Source organism: Musa acuminata, chromosome BXJ3-1, assembly GCF_036884655.1.
Source record: "Musa acuminata AAA Group cultivar baxijiao chromosome BXJ3-1, Cavendish_Baxijiao_AAA, whole genome shotgun sequence".
Taxonomy (NCBI): domain Eukaryota; kingdom Viridiplantae; phylum Streptophyta; class Magnoliopsida; order Zingiberales; family Musaceae; genus Musa; species Musa acuminata.
Window position 1 is genome coordinate 39,633,205 of NC_088349.1, and position 20,416 is coordinate 39,653,620.

General features: G+C 33.7%; 1 protein-coding gene across 5 annotated transcripts; it reads right to left on the reverse strand.

Annotated features, from left to right (window-relative positions):
* Positions 1–209: 209 nt before the first annotated feature.
* On the reverse strand, positions 210–19,096 carry LOC135628690 (cell division cycle 20.2, cofactor of APC complex-like). 5 transcript variants are annotated; one of them, XM_065135504.1, is made up of 7 exons: positions 17,339–19,096; positions 14,732–16,968; positions 13,597–13,649; positions 4,954–4,997; positions 4,095–4,141; positions 1,120–1,227; positions 210–604 (listed from the first exon to the last, which is right to left on the reverse strand). In XM_065135504.1, the coding sequence occupies exon 1, from the start codon at positions 18,799–18,801 to the stop codon at positions 17,515–17,517; it is 1,287 nt and encodes a 428-aa protein (XP_064991576.1). In that variant the 5' UTR covers positions 18,802–19,096; the 3' UTR covers positions 210–604; positions 1,120–1,227; positions 4,095–4,141; positions 4,954–4,997; positions 13,597–13,649; positions 14,732–16,968; positions 17,339–17,514. The 5 variants fall into 3 exon arrangements, with proteins under 5 accessions (XP_064991576.1, XP_064991575.1, XP_064991579.1 ...); XM_065135503.1 differs by having other exon boundaries at positions 14,732–19,096; XM_065135505.1 differs by lacking the exons at positions 210–604; positions 1,120–1,227 and adding an exon at positions 1,251–2,713 and having other exon boundaries at positions 14,732–19,096.
* Positions 19,097–20,416: the final 1,320 nt, after the last annotated feature.

Below are 20,416 nucleotides of genomic sequence, written 5' to 3' on the forward strand. Positions count from 1 at the left end.
AAATTGAGTTTTTTAAATAAATGTTAACTGGAAGAGGATCTTAATATCTGAAGAGGCATATATCCTGCAATAGAATTCATAATAATAAATACAACATGCTAATAATTATTGTTTTTAATCTTGTATTTTAATAATAATGTGACTTGTACATGCAACCGTGAAAGATTGACCAACTCTTCTAGGAAATCTGTCGCACATGAATGGATGCATTGAAACACAATCAATAAAATCTGTTGCTCTATTTCCTTGCAACAGCATTCAACTAAGACAAAAGGCAGCTTTGATTTACATATAGCTCATCTGAAATCAGCTAAAGATTTACACAACAGAAGAAAATAAATCAAAATTCTAAGCAGAAATCATAACTTTTGAAATGAAATTTTCTAATGGAAGAAACTGCATGGGGTCAAAATTTTACGAAATCTTGTCACTTTACGAAGCTATGAAATTTTGTCACTTCCATGCTTTCCTTCCCTGGAACTGCTTGCCTGACCGCCTTTGCCGCTGGTTTTTCTCCTGCCTAGAGCGAGCTACTTTTTTCTCTTTTGGCAGAAAGAGGCATCTTCTTTTTATGTTCCTTTTGGCGATTGCTTAGACCACCCGTCTGTCAACAAATCGCAGATAAGCAATCAGTCTATTAATTCCAAAACAAGGTGCCTGGTTAATGTAGACACTGAGAAGAGAATGACTAATGAAGGGGAAGGAAAAGCAAAAGAAGGCAGAGAGGAAGCTTTGATTTGCAGTAGGGAGATGGGGGGTGGCAGGCGATCCTTTCCATTGTGTTAAAATTTTGCAGACTGCCAACCAACATAGGAAAGGCAAAAGGAGGCAGAGAAGAACAGGATCTACATTCCACTTGGGGGATAATTAAAGAATATTATCACCTTAGTTGAAATGCAGATCAGAAGTGTACCAGATGCTCTGAAGACTAAAGCGCAGGATGTTAAAATAACAGCTTTTGAAAAAGCAAACCAAAAGTACTGAAGGAAACCAATTGCGAGCTTTAAAGGAACATAGGCAAGATGTGTATCATAAAATATAGGAATGCCACTATATTTTAATCTGCACTAAAAACAAAAAATTGTCACGTAACATGTCGTAAATCCAATACAGGCTAACCTTTTTTTGTTTCACAGCAGTTCTGGCCTGATACTTTCCTCTATCCTCCCTCCCAGCTCTTACCAGGGCCAGTCGTTCCTCCTTGCTAAGCTTTCTTTTAATGTGGACCTAAAGAACAATAGTTCGTTGATGATAAAGAGAATTAGTTCAACTTAGAACAACTCACAAGCTTGATCTTAAGAACTTAATCACTAACAGGAAATTGAAGATAATGAACAATATAGAAAATCCTTCTTTTAATTAACAAGAACTTGCAGGCTAACAAAGCCACCACCAGACTTGCTATATAGATCAGCAAACATCATCCATATGCCCAGACAAGGCCAGCAAGATATATTTCAAAGCAAGGATTGAAATACCATATCATACCGGTGTTTCGAGGTTGGCTCGGTATGGTACGGTATGGCATACCAAGCGGTACGCCTAATTTAGGTGTAATGGAGTTTAGGATAACACAAATATGAGAAAAAAAAAGTTTGAGATAGTTTAAGAGAGTGAGAATAAAATGGAGTGAAATAGGAGAGAAGAAGGGTTTAAAAACATGAGAAAGGGTCGAAATCGACCGTTACCGAGCTGTGCCGGGCGGTAACAGACAATCCGCATACCAATAACCTATCGGACTGGTACGTACCGCCCGTACCGAGCGGTACCATTCAAATTGTATACCTTGCTTCAAAGCAACATAAGCATGACTAGCAGATTATGAAAACACCTGGTAGGGACATTATGAACAAAGTCAATCAAACATAAAGCATGAAAATAAGTGCATAATCTGTCATACGGAAGTGTATCAAGATTTTTTTTTCCTTTTCTTGAATTTTTATTCAAGAGGAAGTGGATAGAATTTCGATAATAACTGGGGCATTGTGACAAAATTCATAGTTTCTTAAGCACACACAGATGAAAGATGGATGTCACATATAGGGTTCATGAACTAAAAAGTACTAAATGATAATGACTAGAACTAAAGGACTTGCAGGATTTGAATAAACCAACCATAGCTAATTCCAAATTCACAGGTAGGATCCTTATTGTTCCATGCATAAAAGTTGCATGAAAAAAATCTTATCCTACATAAGAAACATGATCCACCATAAGTAAATAACAGGAAATGCTCTTTTCGTCAAATGTGCCTGCAGAAAATGTGACACTAAAAATATTCCATTGTAGGTTCTTAGAAGTTAGAATATATGGTTCCATAAAGAAAATGTTTTATTGTATCTTAAAAACAATCAGGAGCTAAAACTTCATTACTCTTAGAAACAACATAGTGAAAGTGTGCAAGAGAGCTGTCACATGCATGTTGGTAGCTGCAATGTGTGGAACTCACAAAGAGACATTTTCATACTAAAACCTTTTGCTAGATACATGCCACAGAAACAAGGTATTGCATTAGGACCCAACTGATTTTTTTTTGACCAATTGTGCATATCCAAAAAAAGCCTGATGAAATCAGTAAAAAATTAAGATCATAATGCAATAAGTATCAGTAAGATCTTAGTACCTAATCAAATGCAAGGTCCTTGGCCAGTCTATAAATTATAATATGTGATACAACTTATTATCCTATTTTGTAATCTTGATAAAATCAGCCCTGCGAAATCATAGAGTCAAGATGTATCATGGACATAACTGTTAGTGAAATTGGATAATAACTGGGGCATTGTGATGAAATTCATAATTTCTAGAGCACACACAGATGAAAGATGGATGTCACATACAGGGTTCATGAACTAAAAAGTACTAAATGACAGTAACTAGAACTAAAAGACTTGCATTCACAGGATTTGAAATGTATATTTTAAGTGTATATTGGTATCTAAGAAACATGTAAAAAATAATCTACTACCCATTAAGAAATATATAGCTTTCCAAGCCACAACAGTAGTTATATTGGTCCATAAAAGTCCCATAAGAGTTGAGCACAACACTCCAAAGAACTCTGTACAAGGCTGTGTCATAGTTGTATCATCAGAACACTCAAACAGTAGGTTCTTTATTGGCACTCTAGAAAAAATGGAAAACTACAATCCAACAGACAAAATTTTCAGTTTCACAATAACTACTATCATGATCATGATCAAATTCAAGAGATCAAGGTTTTATTCAAGTGTACAAATGACTGATATTGTTGGAATCTTCACAATAAGGTAATAGATGGATCAAAAAATAACATCTATGATAGGTCATAGAAAGTGTTTTTTTAGTTCATCAGGATGGACATGTCAGTACAATACATGCCGATCAGCACGGTTAAAACATATGGCTGGAACAAGCCTTGTGCTTGATTGTGTGTTCAGGGACATCCTTGGTATAAAACCAAACACCATGCTAGTATTATACTAGCATGACATAATTCGACAATCATCAACCACTGCTGGCAAACTTGAAATATTATCATACATCATCAAATGGTGAAACTAATTGCCATCTGAACAATCATCATCAAATATTATACCACAGCAGAACAAATTGCCTATGAACTTCATAGTCTTTGTTATGCTAGGACTATGATGTTTAAATCAAATAACATTTTTCTCAAAATGAGAAGATTATTTCACGAGAAAATTAATGATTGACAATTTGATCATCCACAATAAATCACAATGTATTGACCACAAAAAAGGTCAGATTTGCACCAAGAAATGATCAAGTACTCATCAAACATAGATAGTTTTAATTGCTTATGTTAGATAATTCACCAAACATTATTTTTATATTTTCATGATGAATAGGTTAATTATCATGAATCATGATTTATATACATCTACCTATTCTAACATTAAATAAATACCACATTTTGTCACATTAAATAGTAAACATTATACATTGATACATGCCCATATCTATAATATCAATATCTTGCACTTGTATCCATGACTTCATAACCAACCAACCAACCAAACGAGCATTCATTATAATAAAGAATTAAGCCTTCATAACAGTAATAAAAATAAGAAGAATGATGAAATTACTTGAATAACACCAAAAGGTCCTCCGGAAGTTCAATTGCAAGATCAACCTGAAAAAGGGTCGATGCTGTTACAAAAATACAAGTTGTTGACTTAATATGTAGACTTATTATGGGAAAAGATGAAACCTTTGCAGTAATTGTATATATCCATGGTGATAATGGTCCAAAGCATAAATCAATCAATACACATGCTGCTTTTGCTTGAAGATTGAAAAATAAATGCTTACTTAGAAAGCCAAAAAGTAAGTTGTCTATTCATAATTAAACTTGGTATGAAACCAACAAACACGAGATGATAAGAATGAAGACAGATAGACCGCACAAGCATTAAGAAGATGACAATGACATTATTATTATCTGCAACAACAGATTAATATGAATTGTTGAGACTTTTGATAAGAATACAAATGCATGTAACGTATATCACCCAGATGCATCACTGCTGAACCTGAGAGAGAGCATGCTGGACAGAAGGATGTTTCCACAAAGAAAAACTATCATCAACTTGATTTAGTAGGCTAATTGGAGGAAGACGTGCCATCAAATGAAAGGAAATCAGAATCCATCCAAATTAATTAATATATAAACTAGTAAAAGGTGTTAAAAGTTTTAACTTAAAACAGAGACATTTCACCTGGAAGTAGTGCTTGTATAAGTGGTAATAGGGACCAAAAATTTGAATTACTGTTAGCCAATTTGCAGAACAGGAGAGGCTATCTATTCATTATAAAAGAATGTAAACACTCGACAATTTAGTTACAGAAGCAGAATCCTGGTGGCTAAAAGTTATTCCAATAGGAAAAAAAACAGGATAATTAGTTTAAAAAACATTATAGGGTAGGTGATAATTTAGAACATACTTGTGAAGCACATCCAAATAAGACATGAGGACTGCCTTCTTCCGCTGCAGATATATCCAAGACATTCAAATTAGAAGCATCCCAATAATATTCAGTTCATTTGAATTCTTCCCCAAACAAGCTCAAGTAATCAGTAGGTTGCATGTGCCTGGTTACTTTAGTTTTAACAATTTCATCAAATATTGAAGACACACCCAACTATTCAAGTACAAAATTGCCAAATCAGGTTGTAAATTGATTTGATAAGAAACCATATCCATTCACATAATATGCATGAAAAAATAATTTAATTAACATTAGTTTCTTCATAAACTTATTGTGGAATCCTCTAAACTAAGAAAGAACACTTTTGAACACGTGGAAAGCCAAAAAGCAAAAGAATTTCTATTAAGTAATATGGAACACATCATCTATAATTATTTCAATGTTTGACACAAAATATTACAGAACAAAATGCAAAGAAGAAACAGAAGAACATCTGTAGCTAACAATGTGGAGACTTGTCCTTATAAATGGCAGTCCAAATCCTTTGAGAAATGGACCAGCATAGTCATCGTGTCTCTCACAATTCAATTGGAGATTCATATATGTCATTGCAGCTGCCAATAAAAAGTTAAAAAAAAAAATTAACCATCAAGTTTTAGTTCACAAAGTCAAATAGAGTGGAGTAGTTTATCTCATCATGTTCTAAGGATTGTCAATCTTGATCCAACCAATTTAGAATGGTACCACCCGGTACGGGCGATACGTAACAATCCGACGACATACCGGTACGCGAACCGTCCGCTACCAGACAGAACATGCTAGAGTGCTACAATGCTACAGTAAGAGGAAGAAATATTTAAAATCACTCGGTAATAGTGATATAGTGCTCCAATGGTCAAATTGAGCGTTGGAACCCTTTCTTATGGTATTTAAACCCTTCTTCTCCTTTATTTCACTCCATTACATTCTCATACTCTCTTAAATTATCTCAAACTCTTTTTTTCTCACATTTGTGCTCTCCTAAACTCTACAAAACAACGATTTGTGAATTGAATCTAGGCTAATTTAGGAAGATTAAGAGGAAAAACTTTCAAATCAAGAGGTATGTTTACATAAGGATAATCCGTACTGAACTGAAATACGAACCTTGCATAAGATATTCTTCAAAGCCTGAAAAAAATATGTAATACTATTTTTACCTAATTTACATTGATTTTACTAAACTTATGCTATTACTATATTTATTTCTAACTTAAAAATCCTATCCTAACCTTTTCTTTTATTTTTAGGTATTTTTGGAGGGTCTTACACCTAAATTAGGTGTACCGCTTGGTACACCCTAGCGTACCGCTCGGTATACGGTATTGTACCATACCGAGCCAACCTCGAAATACTAATACGGTACGATATTGCATACCTTGATCCAACCTATAAAATTTCACCGTTAAGAACCTTATCCAAATGCTGTGGTTTCCCGTCCTAACAATTATCATCCATAGAAAGCATACTTGTTGGTTTCTTAGATGAGTAACTCACATTATGGACAAAGCTAGTTCATGATATATAAGTTACACAGTCCCGATATTTGCATGTTAGTCCATAAAAGAAGTCAGTTAAATCAAGGATTGAAATTTTGTACCATACCAAAATTTCAAGACTTATTCGATATGGTATGATACTATATACCGAGTGGTATATTTTGGTATACCGTTGTGTGTGTGTGTATATATATATATATATATATATATATATATATATATATATATATATATATAGGTAAACCGCACAGTTTACCTCTATGCGGGGCGACGTCGCAGATAAAAAAAAATTACGACATCTAAAAAACAAAAATATTGCAATGATGCCCGAGGCGACATTGCCCAAGAAGAGAAGAAAAAAAAAATCTTCACTTCTCTCCGCCCCATAAGTATATGCCTCTTCTCCCGCGCACAGATGAGAAGTCGTCGACAGACGAGGAGGAGAGAGGTGACATCCAGGTTCTACCTTTTTTTCCTATTTCTTTCTTCATCTTCTCCCTCTTCTTTCTTCTCCCTCGATCACTGTCGATAATAACACCTCAATCGATAATGATAATGCCTTAATTGATGGTACCGCTCGGTAGCGGGCAGTCCGTGTACTGGTCTATTGACGGACCGGTATGTACCGCTCGGTACGAGCAGTATCATTCGGTATTACAGACCTTGATTTAAAGAACTAATGGGCACTTTAAATGTTAGAATTAGGAACAGAAAACTCTATTTCTCATAATAACTAGAGAGGTCAATATATGTTGCATCAATTTATTGTGACGAACTAGTCTTACCATGAAACAGTTAGGATCATGCTTATGAGTACTAACATGTTTTCAACACTGGCTTTTTATGGCCTTAAGCAACCCTCCACCTTTTTCATTTGGGCTTGGGACCGACATTGGCGGTGTTAGAAACATTGGTACTCATAACAAGAAATCAAGTAAAGAAACTAATTTTCTTTGAGAAAGATCAAAATTGAAACACCTAGAAGGAATTTAAAAGTGACAATTGTAGATCCAAAAAATAAGTATACTTCTATCTAATTAGACAACAAAGAGGCCTTTGAATCATGGCACTACTCGCTTTTTTAAACCTAACAATGAGAAACATTTTTTTGCCAACACATAAAAACATAAGAAAGTTTGTTTTCTCTATGGCTGTGATTTTGGTGGAGAAAGGGGGAAATTAAGCATAGCTATCTCTGAACATATCACTAACCTATGACACAACGACTTCCAATGCAGAAAATCCCAGAGAAAATGAAGTTCTCGATTGAGGCATTCACATCAACATAATAACTCTACTAGATTGAACATGTTTCATCTTGTTTACAACTAAGCAAAAATTTATTTACGTCTAACACATACTTATATAAGATAAATTTATCCATTTAAATTTGTTCCTCCTAACCTTGCCTCCTGCCTAACGTTCAAGGTGAGAACATTTAATTAACCTAGTCTATTGGTACTCCATTTGTGGTAAGGAAACCCAATTATATAAATATTTATCCTATTTGTTTCATGAAAGATGCAATCTTTATGCAACTTTTATTCAATTTTCAGATCCATATATCAATTGGGTAGCTTGTCCTAATATCTTAATGAGGGAATGCCTTGGAAGATCAAGAGATAGCTCCATTAACAAGTGTACTAAAATAAAAAAAATCAAAAATTAAGAAAATATGGGAAGACTCTTTCAGATAATAATTTATATAAAAGAAGACAATTAAATTGATTACACTATCATGGACTTGAGTTAAAGAGACATATATTGTAATGCAAAAAAAATGTTCAAATTTTGTCACACCATCGAGGAATTAAGTTATATCTTTTTTCTTGTTGTGATCAATTGCAACTTTTATTTCGGCATATCCTAAGAGTTTTGCAAGAATATATAGAATTTTTGAAACTTGAATCATATAATGTAAACTATCCGTCCGACCCATTATTTATTTACTTTTGTCTAGATTAGTTGACATAAACTAATTAGACATCTTGTTTATGTAGGATTTCATTCCAATACATACATTTTTAGTTTAGCAACTTAAGATCCAATATACAAAAGCCAAAAACTTATAATGAATAACAAATATATGTTCGGGACAAGGATTATAATGAATAATAAATGTATGTTCAGGACAAGGATTGAAATTTCATACCATATCGGAGTTTTGAGATTTGCTCGGTACAATATGGTACTGTATACCGAGAGGTACATTTGATATATATATATATATATATATATATATATATATATATATATATATATATATATATATATATATATATATATATAACATAAAAAGGGGCGATTGCCTCGTCACCCTTTTTGGTGCGGGGGGAGGGTTTCTTCTCCCACGCGGGCAAAAAAACAAGCGACGTCCCTTTGTTTTACTTATAAATTAACATATGACTTCTAAATTTTTTGGAAAAATAGTTCACTTAGTATACCAATAAAATGCATTGAAGTAATTCTTGAAATAATTGAACTCTTCAAAACAATTTGCAATATTTCATTAACAAATTCAGAAGGCTTAACAGAGAGAGATGGGGGACCAATTCACTAATTCAAATGAAGGTAAAGTGTGTGTTTAAGCTAAGCTTCTGGTTCGAATGATACATTGCCCCAAGATGTAAACGTTCAGAATCTTACGAGTTCTTCCTGCATTCATTCATTTTGTTAGTTCATTTTTGACAAACAATATCTAGCATATCAGCTTGGATATATAAATTTGTCCACTTTTGGGAAAAAAAAAGTACATTGGTTGTTCATTCATGTACAAATTCTCTCAAATTTTTATCCAAAGTGGGAGGCTTCAAGTCAAACACTAACAAGCACCTAGTAGATGGATCTTTTCTGGATGGCTCCACGTCAAGCATGAAATATTCAAACCATTTGAAACACGAGGGAAACAAAAAAAATCTGACCAGTATGAATAACTATTATTCTGGATAACAAGGGTGAGCTAAGCATATGTGCATTAATAAAAAAAATACTAGATGATCTCATTGGTAATTTGTCAGACATTCATTCTCTTGTTCTTCGATGCATAATTTCACAACATAAAACTGATTTCTAGTTTTACAATTCAAACACCAATAACCACTAATCAAGAGAAAAAGAAGGTTATATATACCAGGGTCTGTCGTACCGAGCCATACCGCCCGGTACAGGTGGTACGTACCGGTCCGACAGGTTGTCGGTACGCGGACCGACTGTTATCGGTCCGAGTGTACTGTAGCACTGTAGCAGTGCTACAGTACTCGGTACACCTGGGTGTACTGCTCGATATACTGTACCGTACCAGTACCGAGCCCAGGTCGAAATACCGGTACGATACGGTATTGCGAACCTTGATATATACACCATCCCCTTCTTGCAAAGGATGCATGCACCATTGGCCATGAGCTTCTTGCTTGTCTTGATCAGGCTCTGGAGTTTCCTGAGGATCATCAATCTCTACTGCATTAGCCTTGTCCATAAGGCCAATTATAGTTTACAAGATGTACATGACGATGGCAAGAGGCACAGAGGTAGAGGTGTTGGAAGGGATGGTAACTTTGGTGATGGAGACTTCAAATGCTTACCCAATATTCATTTTGTTTCTCCATTACATCCAACAAGATCATCAATATATTATTAAAAAAATGATGACTTAAATAATTCAATCGGAATTATCATGTCAAATTCAAACTTGGTACCACATGTGATATTACTGGAATCACAATAAATAATCACAACCGTTGCTGCTACCTTAATCTCAGTAAACAAATAAGGAAGTTGGAAACAAGAAATACCAACTCAAAGGTCGGTGTTATACTTACAAAAGGAAAATTTCAGATATAGTGCTTGGATGCTGAAACTTGTGGTAAATGACCACAATAGCAGAATTGAAAAAATACTGAAATAGTAACCATGTCATTAATTGGTGAACATTTATATGAAACATAACAAGCTTGTCTATCAAGCTCATGAACATTGCTACTACTCTTCTACAGCTACAACTGATTTAGCAAGATAAATCCCATAGACTGAAACAATCACAAATTAGAACCTTCAGATTCAATGAAGATCCTGTTAATCGGAAGGACCCGAACTACTCCACTATCGCCATAATGAAGCATTTGTGAACTATTTATCTAGTAAGCTAATTTCCAAAATTTAGAACCTACATTATATCCCATTTGGCACCAGTTTTCTAGCCCTATCTTAGGATCAGAAGTGTATCTATGTTGCAGAAGACCTAGTCTATTCATGGAAAGACATGTAAATTTGATATTTTTATTCATTTCAATCTCAGTACGATATCGATTTCAATAATATATCAGAGTAGTATGGTACTGGTATATAAGATAGTATACCAACATGTTCCGCCTGGTATACAAACAAGTTGTTAGTCATTTTTTATCATTAACAAATTTGAATGAATGAGAAAGAGATACTATAATCCAGAGTCCAAACAATAGATTATAGACATCATCAAACATCATTAAGGTCTTTATTTAGAATGTGATATTTTAGACTAGAAAGAAAACTTGGTAGATCTTTTCAAATCTCAACTATGCTTCTCTTGCGCTAAAATTTGAGCTCCAATACTGCTTTATATTTATAAAATGACCTTTTCAACTATGCATCTCCCTTCCTCTAAAATGTAATCTCTAACAATGCCTTATATTTATTAAATGATAACTATATTTTTTATAATTAATTCTTAATGAGGACACACAAAATGGCAACAATTAACATATTTTAGCCAATTAACAAGTATTCCTAATCACCATATTCTACCTTTTGTAAACTTTATTTCAATTACATCTATTTTAAAAAAAATCAAAATGTTCATTCCTTAAAAGCTAAGTAATGCATTACATCAAAACTAAGGAGACATGTTATCATTGATGCAATAGGTGTTTGATGACAAGGAAATTAGCAGAGATCCTTGATCGAGTGAACTATGTTTGTCTGAGTTAGTGCAAGAAATTAGCAGACCGCCCGCTATCGGGCGGTACATTCAAAAAAATCTCGTATCGAACGATACGATGTAATATCGAACGGTAACGGTCGATTTCGATCGTTACCACACTATAGCAGTGCTACAGTGCTCCAACGGTCATTACCACACTATAGCAGTGCTATAGTGCTCCAACGGTCAATTTGACCGTTGGAGCCCTTTCTCATTATATTTAAGTCATTATTCTCCCCTATTTCATTATACTCTCTTAAACTCTCTCTCAAACTTTTTTTTCTCTCCTAAACTCTACAAAACAACGATTTATGAATTCAATCGAGGCTAATTTGGAAAGATTAAAAGAAAGAGCTTTTTAATCAAGAGGTATGTATTCGATTTCTTTAATTAGAGAGTAATTAAGATCTTTAAGATTATGATTAGTGTGTTTCATGCATATTAAATATTGAATAATATTTATGATAGTAAACTAAGTTTAATTAAGTTTTATTTAAAGTTATTTAATGCTGTGATTAGTCATTTTAATGATGATTTAATCAAAATTTATTCGATTTTATATCAATTCAATGTCTTTAATACCTATTAGGGTATTTGTCATGTTTATAGTGTTGAAAGAGACGTAATTAGTGAAAAATTAACTATGTTAATCGTATAATTAGTGTAGATAAATGATGATTTTATCATAATTTAAATCATATTGGATTAAAATTACATATTTGAATCATATTGATCACATTGACCTCCAATTCTACAACGAAGATTCAGAGTCAATGTTAGATTAGGTGGAGACTCGTCATTCGTTTTGGTGGTAAAATCAACAATCAGGTATATCTACATATGTAATTATTTAATTAATTTGAATTTTAGAGTTTATATTGTTATAAAATAGTCTAACAATTCAAATGATTTTTCTGTAGATATTTCAATCTATAACGGGCTGAAATACGAACCTCGAACAAAACTACCTCAAAGCTCGAAAAAGATATGTAATACTATTCTTACCTAATTTACATTGATTTTGCTAAATTTATACTATTACTATATTTATTTATAACTTGAAAACCCTATCCTAACTTTTTTTTTTATTTTCAGGTATTTTCGGAGGGTTTAACGGACTGAAATTAGGTGTACCGCTTGGTGCACCAGGGGGTACCGGTCGGTACACCGTACCGTACCTACCGAGCCCAGGTCGAAACACCAGTACGGTACAATATTGCGAACCTTGTTCATGACAACCAAAGCAATAATATACTCATAAATTCTTGACATCTAGAAATGCATACTTAGAGCAATGAGGAAACTATTTGCTGCCTCATGTTCAAATGTGGGAAAAAAAACAATTTTGAAAAGTGGAGCCAACAACTGAAAGTCCGACAGCTAATCGTGCGAAGTCTTTAAGTGACTCATCAACAGCGAAGGTATTATGTTCAATACCTTTACATGCAAATCCAACAAGGTAGGAAAACCTATATTATTAATATGATAAATTGTCAATTTTTAAATGATAAAACGATTAGTTAAATATCAGCTACAGAATATATAGTCAGAATAGTGCAAAGTGAAAAACACACAAATAAAGGAGAAAAAACAAAGTTTAAAGGAATCAAAATGTGTCTAAAAATATTATCAATGAATGATCTATAATAAAGAGAAGTATCTAAAATGCAATTCCAGAATTTGATAGGTCTTTTTTTTTGCTTTCTTATGGAACAGACAGACTAATAGAAGTCACAATTCTTTGTTAGTAATGAGTAATGACAACTAATTTGTTCGAAAGATTATGGAATGTTATTATTGATGAATAATATAACAAAAGGAGAAAAAACAAAGTCTAAAGGAATCGAAACATGTCTAAAAATATTATTGATGAATGATCTGTAATAGAAGAGCAATATCTAGAATGCAATCCAGTATTTGATAAGATCTCTTTTTTTCTTTCTTACATAACAGAAAGACTAATAGAAGTCACAATTCTTTGTTAGTAATTATAACTAATTTGATAAAAAGATTACAAAATGTTAAGAGGCAGGCCAGAAGTTAGACAAGAAAGAGAATTAATTAGTGCAGTAGACTTTTCAATGATAAAATTTGAGAAACCACCATAGATACTTTCTAGTAAAGGAGTAACCAAAATATTCAACAAAGAAAGGATACTTGAACCTGATTCTCAAATTCCAGTAAATGAAACATCAATGCTCTAAGTCTCTTTGTCCCTGAATGATAAAAAAAAACAATGTGCCTTAATCATAACATGAATGAAAGGTAAGCCTCAACATATAACTGAAGCATCACAAATGTCAATCTATGAGAAAATTGTTGGAGGTGAAATATCTTTAAGCATGAAACAATTTGCAAACAACTTAATCTATAATCAGTGACATTAGGCAAAATCTCATTGTATGAAGCTGAAAATATTGACGGTTATGAATAATAGTTAACATTTGTTATAATATTGACAATTATGGAAAGACCCTTACTGTAAATTTATGGAGGAAAAGGGGAAAAAGAGGAAAAAATATGATGGAACTTAAAAATGGTGTCTATATTCCTTCTTAAAATCCATCTGCAGGCTCAACAAAAAAATAACAGATGACTTCTAAGTTTTTTGCAAAACCAGTTCACTTAGTATATCACTAAAATGCATTGAAGTAATTCTTGGAATAATTGAACTCTTCAAAACAATTTGAAATATTTCATTAAGAAGTTCAGAAAGCACAGAAAAAGAGGGGAGGACCAATTCATTAATTCAAATGAAGGAAAAGTGTGTGTTTAAGTTGAGCTTCTAGTTCGAATGATACATTGTCCAAAGATGTAACATTCAGTCTTGTGAGTTCTTCTGACTTTCTTTCATTTTGTTAGTTCATTTATGACAAACAATGTCTAGCATATCAGCTTGGAGATTTTATATAAAGTCATCCACTTTTGGGGAAAAAAAAGTAAACTAGTTGTCCATTCATGTTACAAATTCTCTCAAATTTATATTCAAAGTGTGAGGCTTCAAGTCAAACACTAACAAGCACCTAGTAGAAGGATCTTTTATGGATGGCTCCACATCAGGTACGAAATATTCAGACCATTTGAAACAGAGAGGAGATTAACAAAATTTGACCAGTATAAATAATTATTATTCTGGATAATAAGGGTGAGCTAACCATATGCGCATCAATAAAAAAATGCATAATTTCACAACATAAAACTGATTTCTAGTTTTATAATTCAAACACCAACAACTATTAATCAAGAGAAAAAGAAGGTTGTATATGCACCTTCCCCGTGTTGCAAAGGGTGCACGCACCTTTGGCCATGAGCTTCACTGCAGCTTCTTGTTTGTCTCGATCAAGCTCTGGAGCTTTCTGAGGATCGTCAATCTCTACCACATTAGCCTTGTCCATAAGGCCAATGATAGTTTACAAGATATATATGATGATGGCAAGGGGCACAACGGTAGAGGTGTTGGAAGGGATGGTAACTTTGGTGATGGAAATTTCAAATGCTTACCGAATATTCAATTTGTCTCTCCATTACAACCAACAAGATCATGAATAGATTATTAAAAAAAATGATGACTTAAATAAATCAATCGGAATTATCGTGTCAAATTCAAACTTGGTACCACATGTAATATTACTGGAATCGCAATAAATAATCACAACCGCTACTGCTACCTTAATCTCAGTAAACAAATAGGGAAGTTGGAAACAAGAAATACCAACTCAAAGGTCGGTGTTATACTTACAAAGGCAAATTTCAGATATAGTGCTTAGATGCTGAAACTTGTGGTAAATGACCACAATAGCATAATTGAAAAAATACTGAAATAGTAGCCATGTCATTAATTGGTGAACATTTATATGAAACATAGCAAGCTTGTCTATCAAGCTCATGAACATTGCTACCACTCTGCTACAACTACAGCTGATTCAGCAAGATAAATCTAAATCGAAACCTTTAATGAAGATCTTGTTAATCGGAAGGACCCGAACTACTCCACTATCACTATAATGAAGCATTTATGAACTGTTGATCTAGTAAGCTAACTTCCAAACTTTAGAACTGCATTATATCCCATTTGACACCATTTTTCAAGCCCTATCTTAGGATCAGAAGTGTATCTATGTTGCAGAAGACATAATCTATTCATGGAAAGACATATAAATTTGATATTTTTGTTTATTTCACAGGGAAAAACATAATAAACAGAATTACAATGCCTCACCTTTATCAAGCTCATAGATTTATTTGTTTGGTATCTCTTTACTGTTATGGTATATACTATGGTTTGCAGTTCTCTTAGGTTGAATAACTGCTTTCTATAGAAATTATGACACATCTTACTAAAAACAAAAAATTTTAGGCTTGGATTTCACTCTTGAACTTATCTTTATCTTCGAAAAATTTCAAATTGAAAATTATTCATTTCATGAACAGTTTTTTAAACAATATCTGAGTGGTTGAACAACAGTCTTTTGATTGTCAAACACAATTCTAGTTTTGCAACTCCACAATTTTCTAAATTATTTCACCCCCTAAACAAAATCCTGAGATGCTTTAGTATCTTTGTATATGCAAATAAACATAAAAAAAACATTATTTCAAGTGAAATGAAGTACTCCGTAGTGTAATAATATCTACACCAAAGAAAAGTTTTCACGGGTTCTAGAATGGTCCTAAAAGAACATAAAAAATCTGAAGGCTAATGGATATTTTAGGGAACCTTTAGTCACCCAAAAAATAAAGAGATAAGAAGTTACATCTTAGATCAAAATTATGCATAGATCTCTTAGTTGTTGAATATGATTATAGTTGTGCAACACCATAAGTTTCCATATTTTCACCCTCTAAGCAAATCCAAAGATGCTTTAATATCTTTGTATCTGTGAATAAAGATTTAGCAAAGACACCATAGCAAGATTTTAAATTCATCATGTGAAAGTACTTTGATCTGGCAATAGAGCTACACAGTTCAATCTTCAAAGTTTCTTAATGGTCCTAAAAGAATATAAAATTCTGAAGTTCAACTTATATCATAGGAAACCTATAGTTAGAAAATAAAAAAGAAGCATAGGGTCATAAGCAATTACCTCTTATAATGCATAGATCTCACGATTGTCAAACACACTTCTAGATATGCAATGTGATGTCTTCATGTGATAACTAGGCCATATTGAATGTTATAAGAAATCTCAACTAAAAAAAATATGGAAAAGGAAATCTGAAGTTTGTTATACGATTCAATCTTCAAAGTTTGTTTTGGCAATGTGATATCTTCATGTGATACTTAAGGCCATATTACAGCAATAGAGCTACACAGTTCAATCTTCAAAGTTTCTTTATAGTCCTAAAAGAATATAAAATTCTTAAGTTTAACTTATATCATAGGAAACTTATAGTCGGAAAGAAAAAATAGAAACATAAGGCCATAGGCAATTAACTCTTATAATGCATAGATCTCTCGATTGTCAAACACTCTTCTAGGTGTGCAATGTGATGTCTTCATGTGATATCAACGCCATATTGAATATCATAAGAAATCTGAACTCAGAAAAGAAAAAAAACAATAAGCATCTATCAGTTTGATCTAATTATGCATGATTAGCATACACAACAAAATATATAGTCTGCACAAAAATTCTCAAACAAAAATGAGACAAAGATAGTAACTTACAAAAAAGAAACATAAGAGAAGCAAATTAAAATCACTTTAAACCACATAATTAGATTATAACAATTGGGCAAAAATTATAGACCACATGTTTCATCAATTGGGCAATAATCATATCGATAACTATGAAATGATAAACAATAAATAGGAAACAAAAATCAGACTCGTAGCTGCAATGATAGTCATGTTGTAAATGAGCCTACTAAAATGCTGTAAAAGGCTGTAAGGTTTCTAACTTACCTTAGGCGGTTGCGCTCATATTTGAAGATCTCGAATCCATGCGCTTGTATGAAAATGTACTGCCTCTTTGACACCACGAAACTTCCCATCGCAATGTTACCAACAACAGATCTTCATGCCAAGCACTAGAGAAGTCTTCCATTTGGAATCTTAATCATTTCCACCTATCCACCTTTTCATCTTATGATGACATTAAATTGGGCAAAGGGTAGTTCAGGTTTTGTTATTTTGGGAGTCTCAAAGATATTCCAAAACTTGACTGTCTCATCTGCTGCTGCAGAAGCTACTACACCTCCCAGTGGACTCCCAGCCAAGGAAAGAACCCGGGATGAATGACCGGAAACCTCAGCCACTCTCGTCATGGATGGGTAATTCCACAAGGTGAGTTGATTGTTCGGCGAACCATGGAAGGTCAGTAATTCAGATTTGTTTTTGTCCCATAGCAATGCACAAACTTCAGAGCCAACATCAATCGAGTTCAAGCAAGCACCGTTAACGGTGTTCCAAAACTTAACGCAATGATCATTGCAACCTCCACCAGAAGCCAGCAGGTTGCTCCGAGTTGGGCACCAGTCAACGACCTTCACAATGGAAGTGTGGCTGCTGATCCTGTGAAGCCATTGACGTTGACGTGGATGGTCACGTGAGACAGGCATGCAGGCATCCCATATGTGCACTAGTTTGTCCTGCCATCCACTCACCAAATACCGTCCTGACAACACGGACCATTTAAGACTACAAACTCCACGCCGATGCCCATTATAGAAACAGATGAACATGCCATCCTTCCTAAAGTCATAATCAACAACAGTGCCATCAAATCTTTCGACTGTCAAGATTGAATTACTTCTCCACGCAAGTGACAAAACAGGGGCCTGGTTCTCATCTTCCATCCCATCCACGACATGTCCTGTTGCTGGATCAATCAGGGATAAATCTGAATTGCCAAATGCGACAGCAAGAACTGCACAGTCTGGCGACCAGCGGATGCAAGTGATAGGTCCTCTGTCTTCTACGGGTTGTAGAAGCTTAGTCGACTCTTCTGCAGCGTCCCAGAGATACACTGCGTCCTCAAGGCCAATCGCCAACACATTATTGCTTCCCCAGTCGAGGAGATTCAAAACATTATCATCCAACAAGCCGTGGATTACCAAAACCCTCTCTGGTTCTTTAGGGATTCGCCTCTGCTGCTTCTTCTGCGGCCGAATGGGCTCGTCAAACTCGGGCAGCTTGCTGGCCGACGCTTCAGGTGCAGTCTTGAAAGCGAGGATACGAGACCTGTTCTTCAAAATGCACTCGTCAAGAAGCTTTTGGTACGCCACGCTCGATGGGGATTCCCTCGAACCATCATGCTGCGGTCTCGAAGGCCCGGTTAGGGCAAAGCGTGCGTAGTCCATGTCCATCGCCGACCGGAACGGGATGAAGCGGTCGTACTCCACACGCCTAGAACGCGAAGAAGACATATTTTCCAATCGAAACCAAAACGAGACTAGCTAGGTGACGAAAAACGATCGAGAAAACCAGAAAGATCGATCTTCCCACAAAAAAGTCGACAACCAAGAATCGATTAACAGAACCCCAAGACCAACAAAAATTCTGAACCCGAATCAAAATTTCGACGGATGAAGAACCAAGCGAAACGAAACAGGAGAAAAAAGAAATGAATGAGATCACCGCAATAAAAATCGAAGGGAAGGACCCTCGCAGCTGTGCCCGTTCGTGTTCGTCGGAGAGCAGTTCCGACCTTCGCAGAACGACGAGATCGCCGGAGAGAAGTTGTTGTGATTGCAACAGAGTGGGCCCTCGGGTTATATAGATGCCACTCAGCCCAAGCGTTACATTCTAAAATCGTTCCGTTATATTTACCCAATCTACGTAGCGGATAGTTTGACATCACACCGTTATATACAGCTATCATCTACGTTAAATTTCGTGTACCTTACTCTTTTAGAATTTGTATGTTAAAGAAACAAGACGTGGTATTTTTTTTGTACGAAGCAATGTTTTTAAACTACTAAAATTATTATTAATATAATGAGATTTGATATTCTTTTATTTGTCACTAAAAAAGAAAATTTTTTAATAATATCTATAAACTGATAATATTTTTATTAATACACTAGGTTTTGAGTCTCAAATTATAATATATCTTATTTTTAATTTTAAATTTAGTACAATATTCATTCACATAAATTATGCATCTAATTAATCCAACAAAGATCAGACAATGAACAATTAGACAAAACTAGAAGTAAATGCATCATTCTCAATTTAGATGATAAATAGTTAAATGCTTGAATTATTAAGAAAATATGACAATTAATCATTTTTAATTATATTAATTTATTATTATTATTCTAAACAAAATTCATTGAAATTTCATCTTAAATTGTTGGAGCAAAACAATGATATACAAATTTTGATGAAGAAACAAATAAGATATTAAAATAATAAAAATAAAAGATAAAGTTTAGAAAGAACTTAAAGACATGTAATCAATGTCTTAATATGAAAAACTCATCCTTACATATCGGATTGATCGAGATTCGAATCTCAATATTTAATCCATCTTATCTGTGCGAACATAAATAAATATTATCATAGAGTTAGTTAACTAGCCTCTCTTAGCATATCAAGTGGCAAAAAAATAATAATAATAATATTTTTTAAAAATAAAGAGGAGAAATTGTATTGAAATATGAATTAATAAACTATAACCATTTACAATTCTATTTATAGAGCCTAAAAAGTATCCTAAATGTCATAACTGATATTGTTGTAAGAGATATCCTTTCATTAAAATATCTTTTATGCATATCAAGATTATCTTTACATAATTTTAATTTTTAAAATATAATACTAATAAAATTATATTTATTTATAAGATAAGATCATTGGAAAAACTTTTAATTTTTTTCTTTTTACTTGGAAAATGATGACTTCACTAGATTATGTAAAAGACTGAGATACTTTTCTCTCCCTTTATCAAAAGAAAATAAAAAAATATCAATAAACCAAATACGACTATAATGATATATTAAATAATAAAATAATACTTTTAATTAATATCTTAATAAA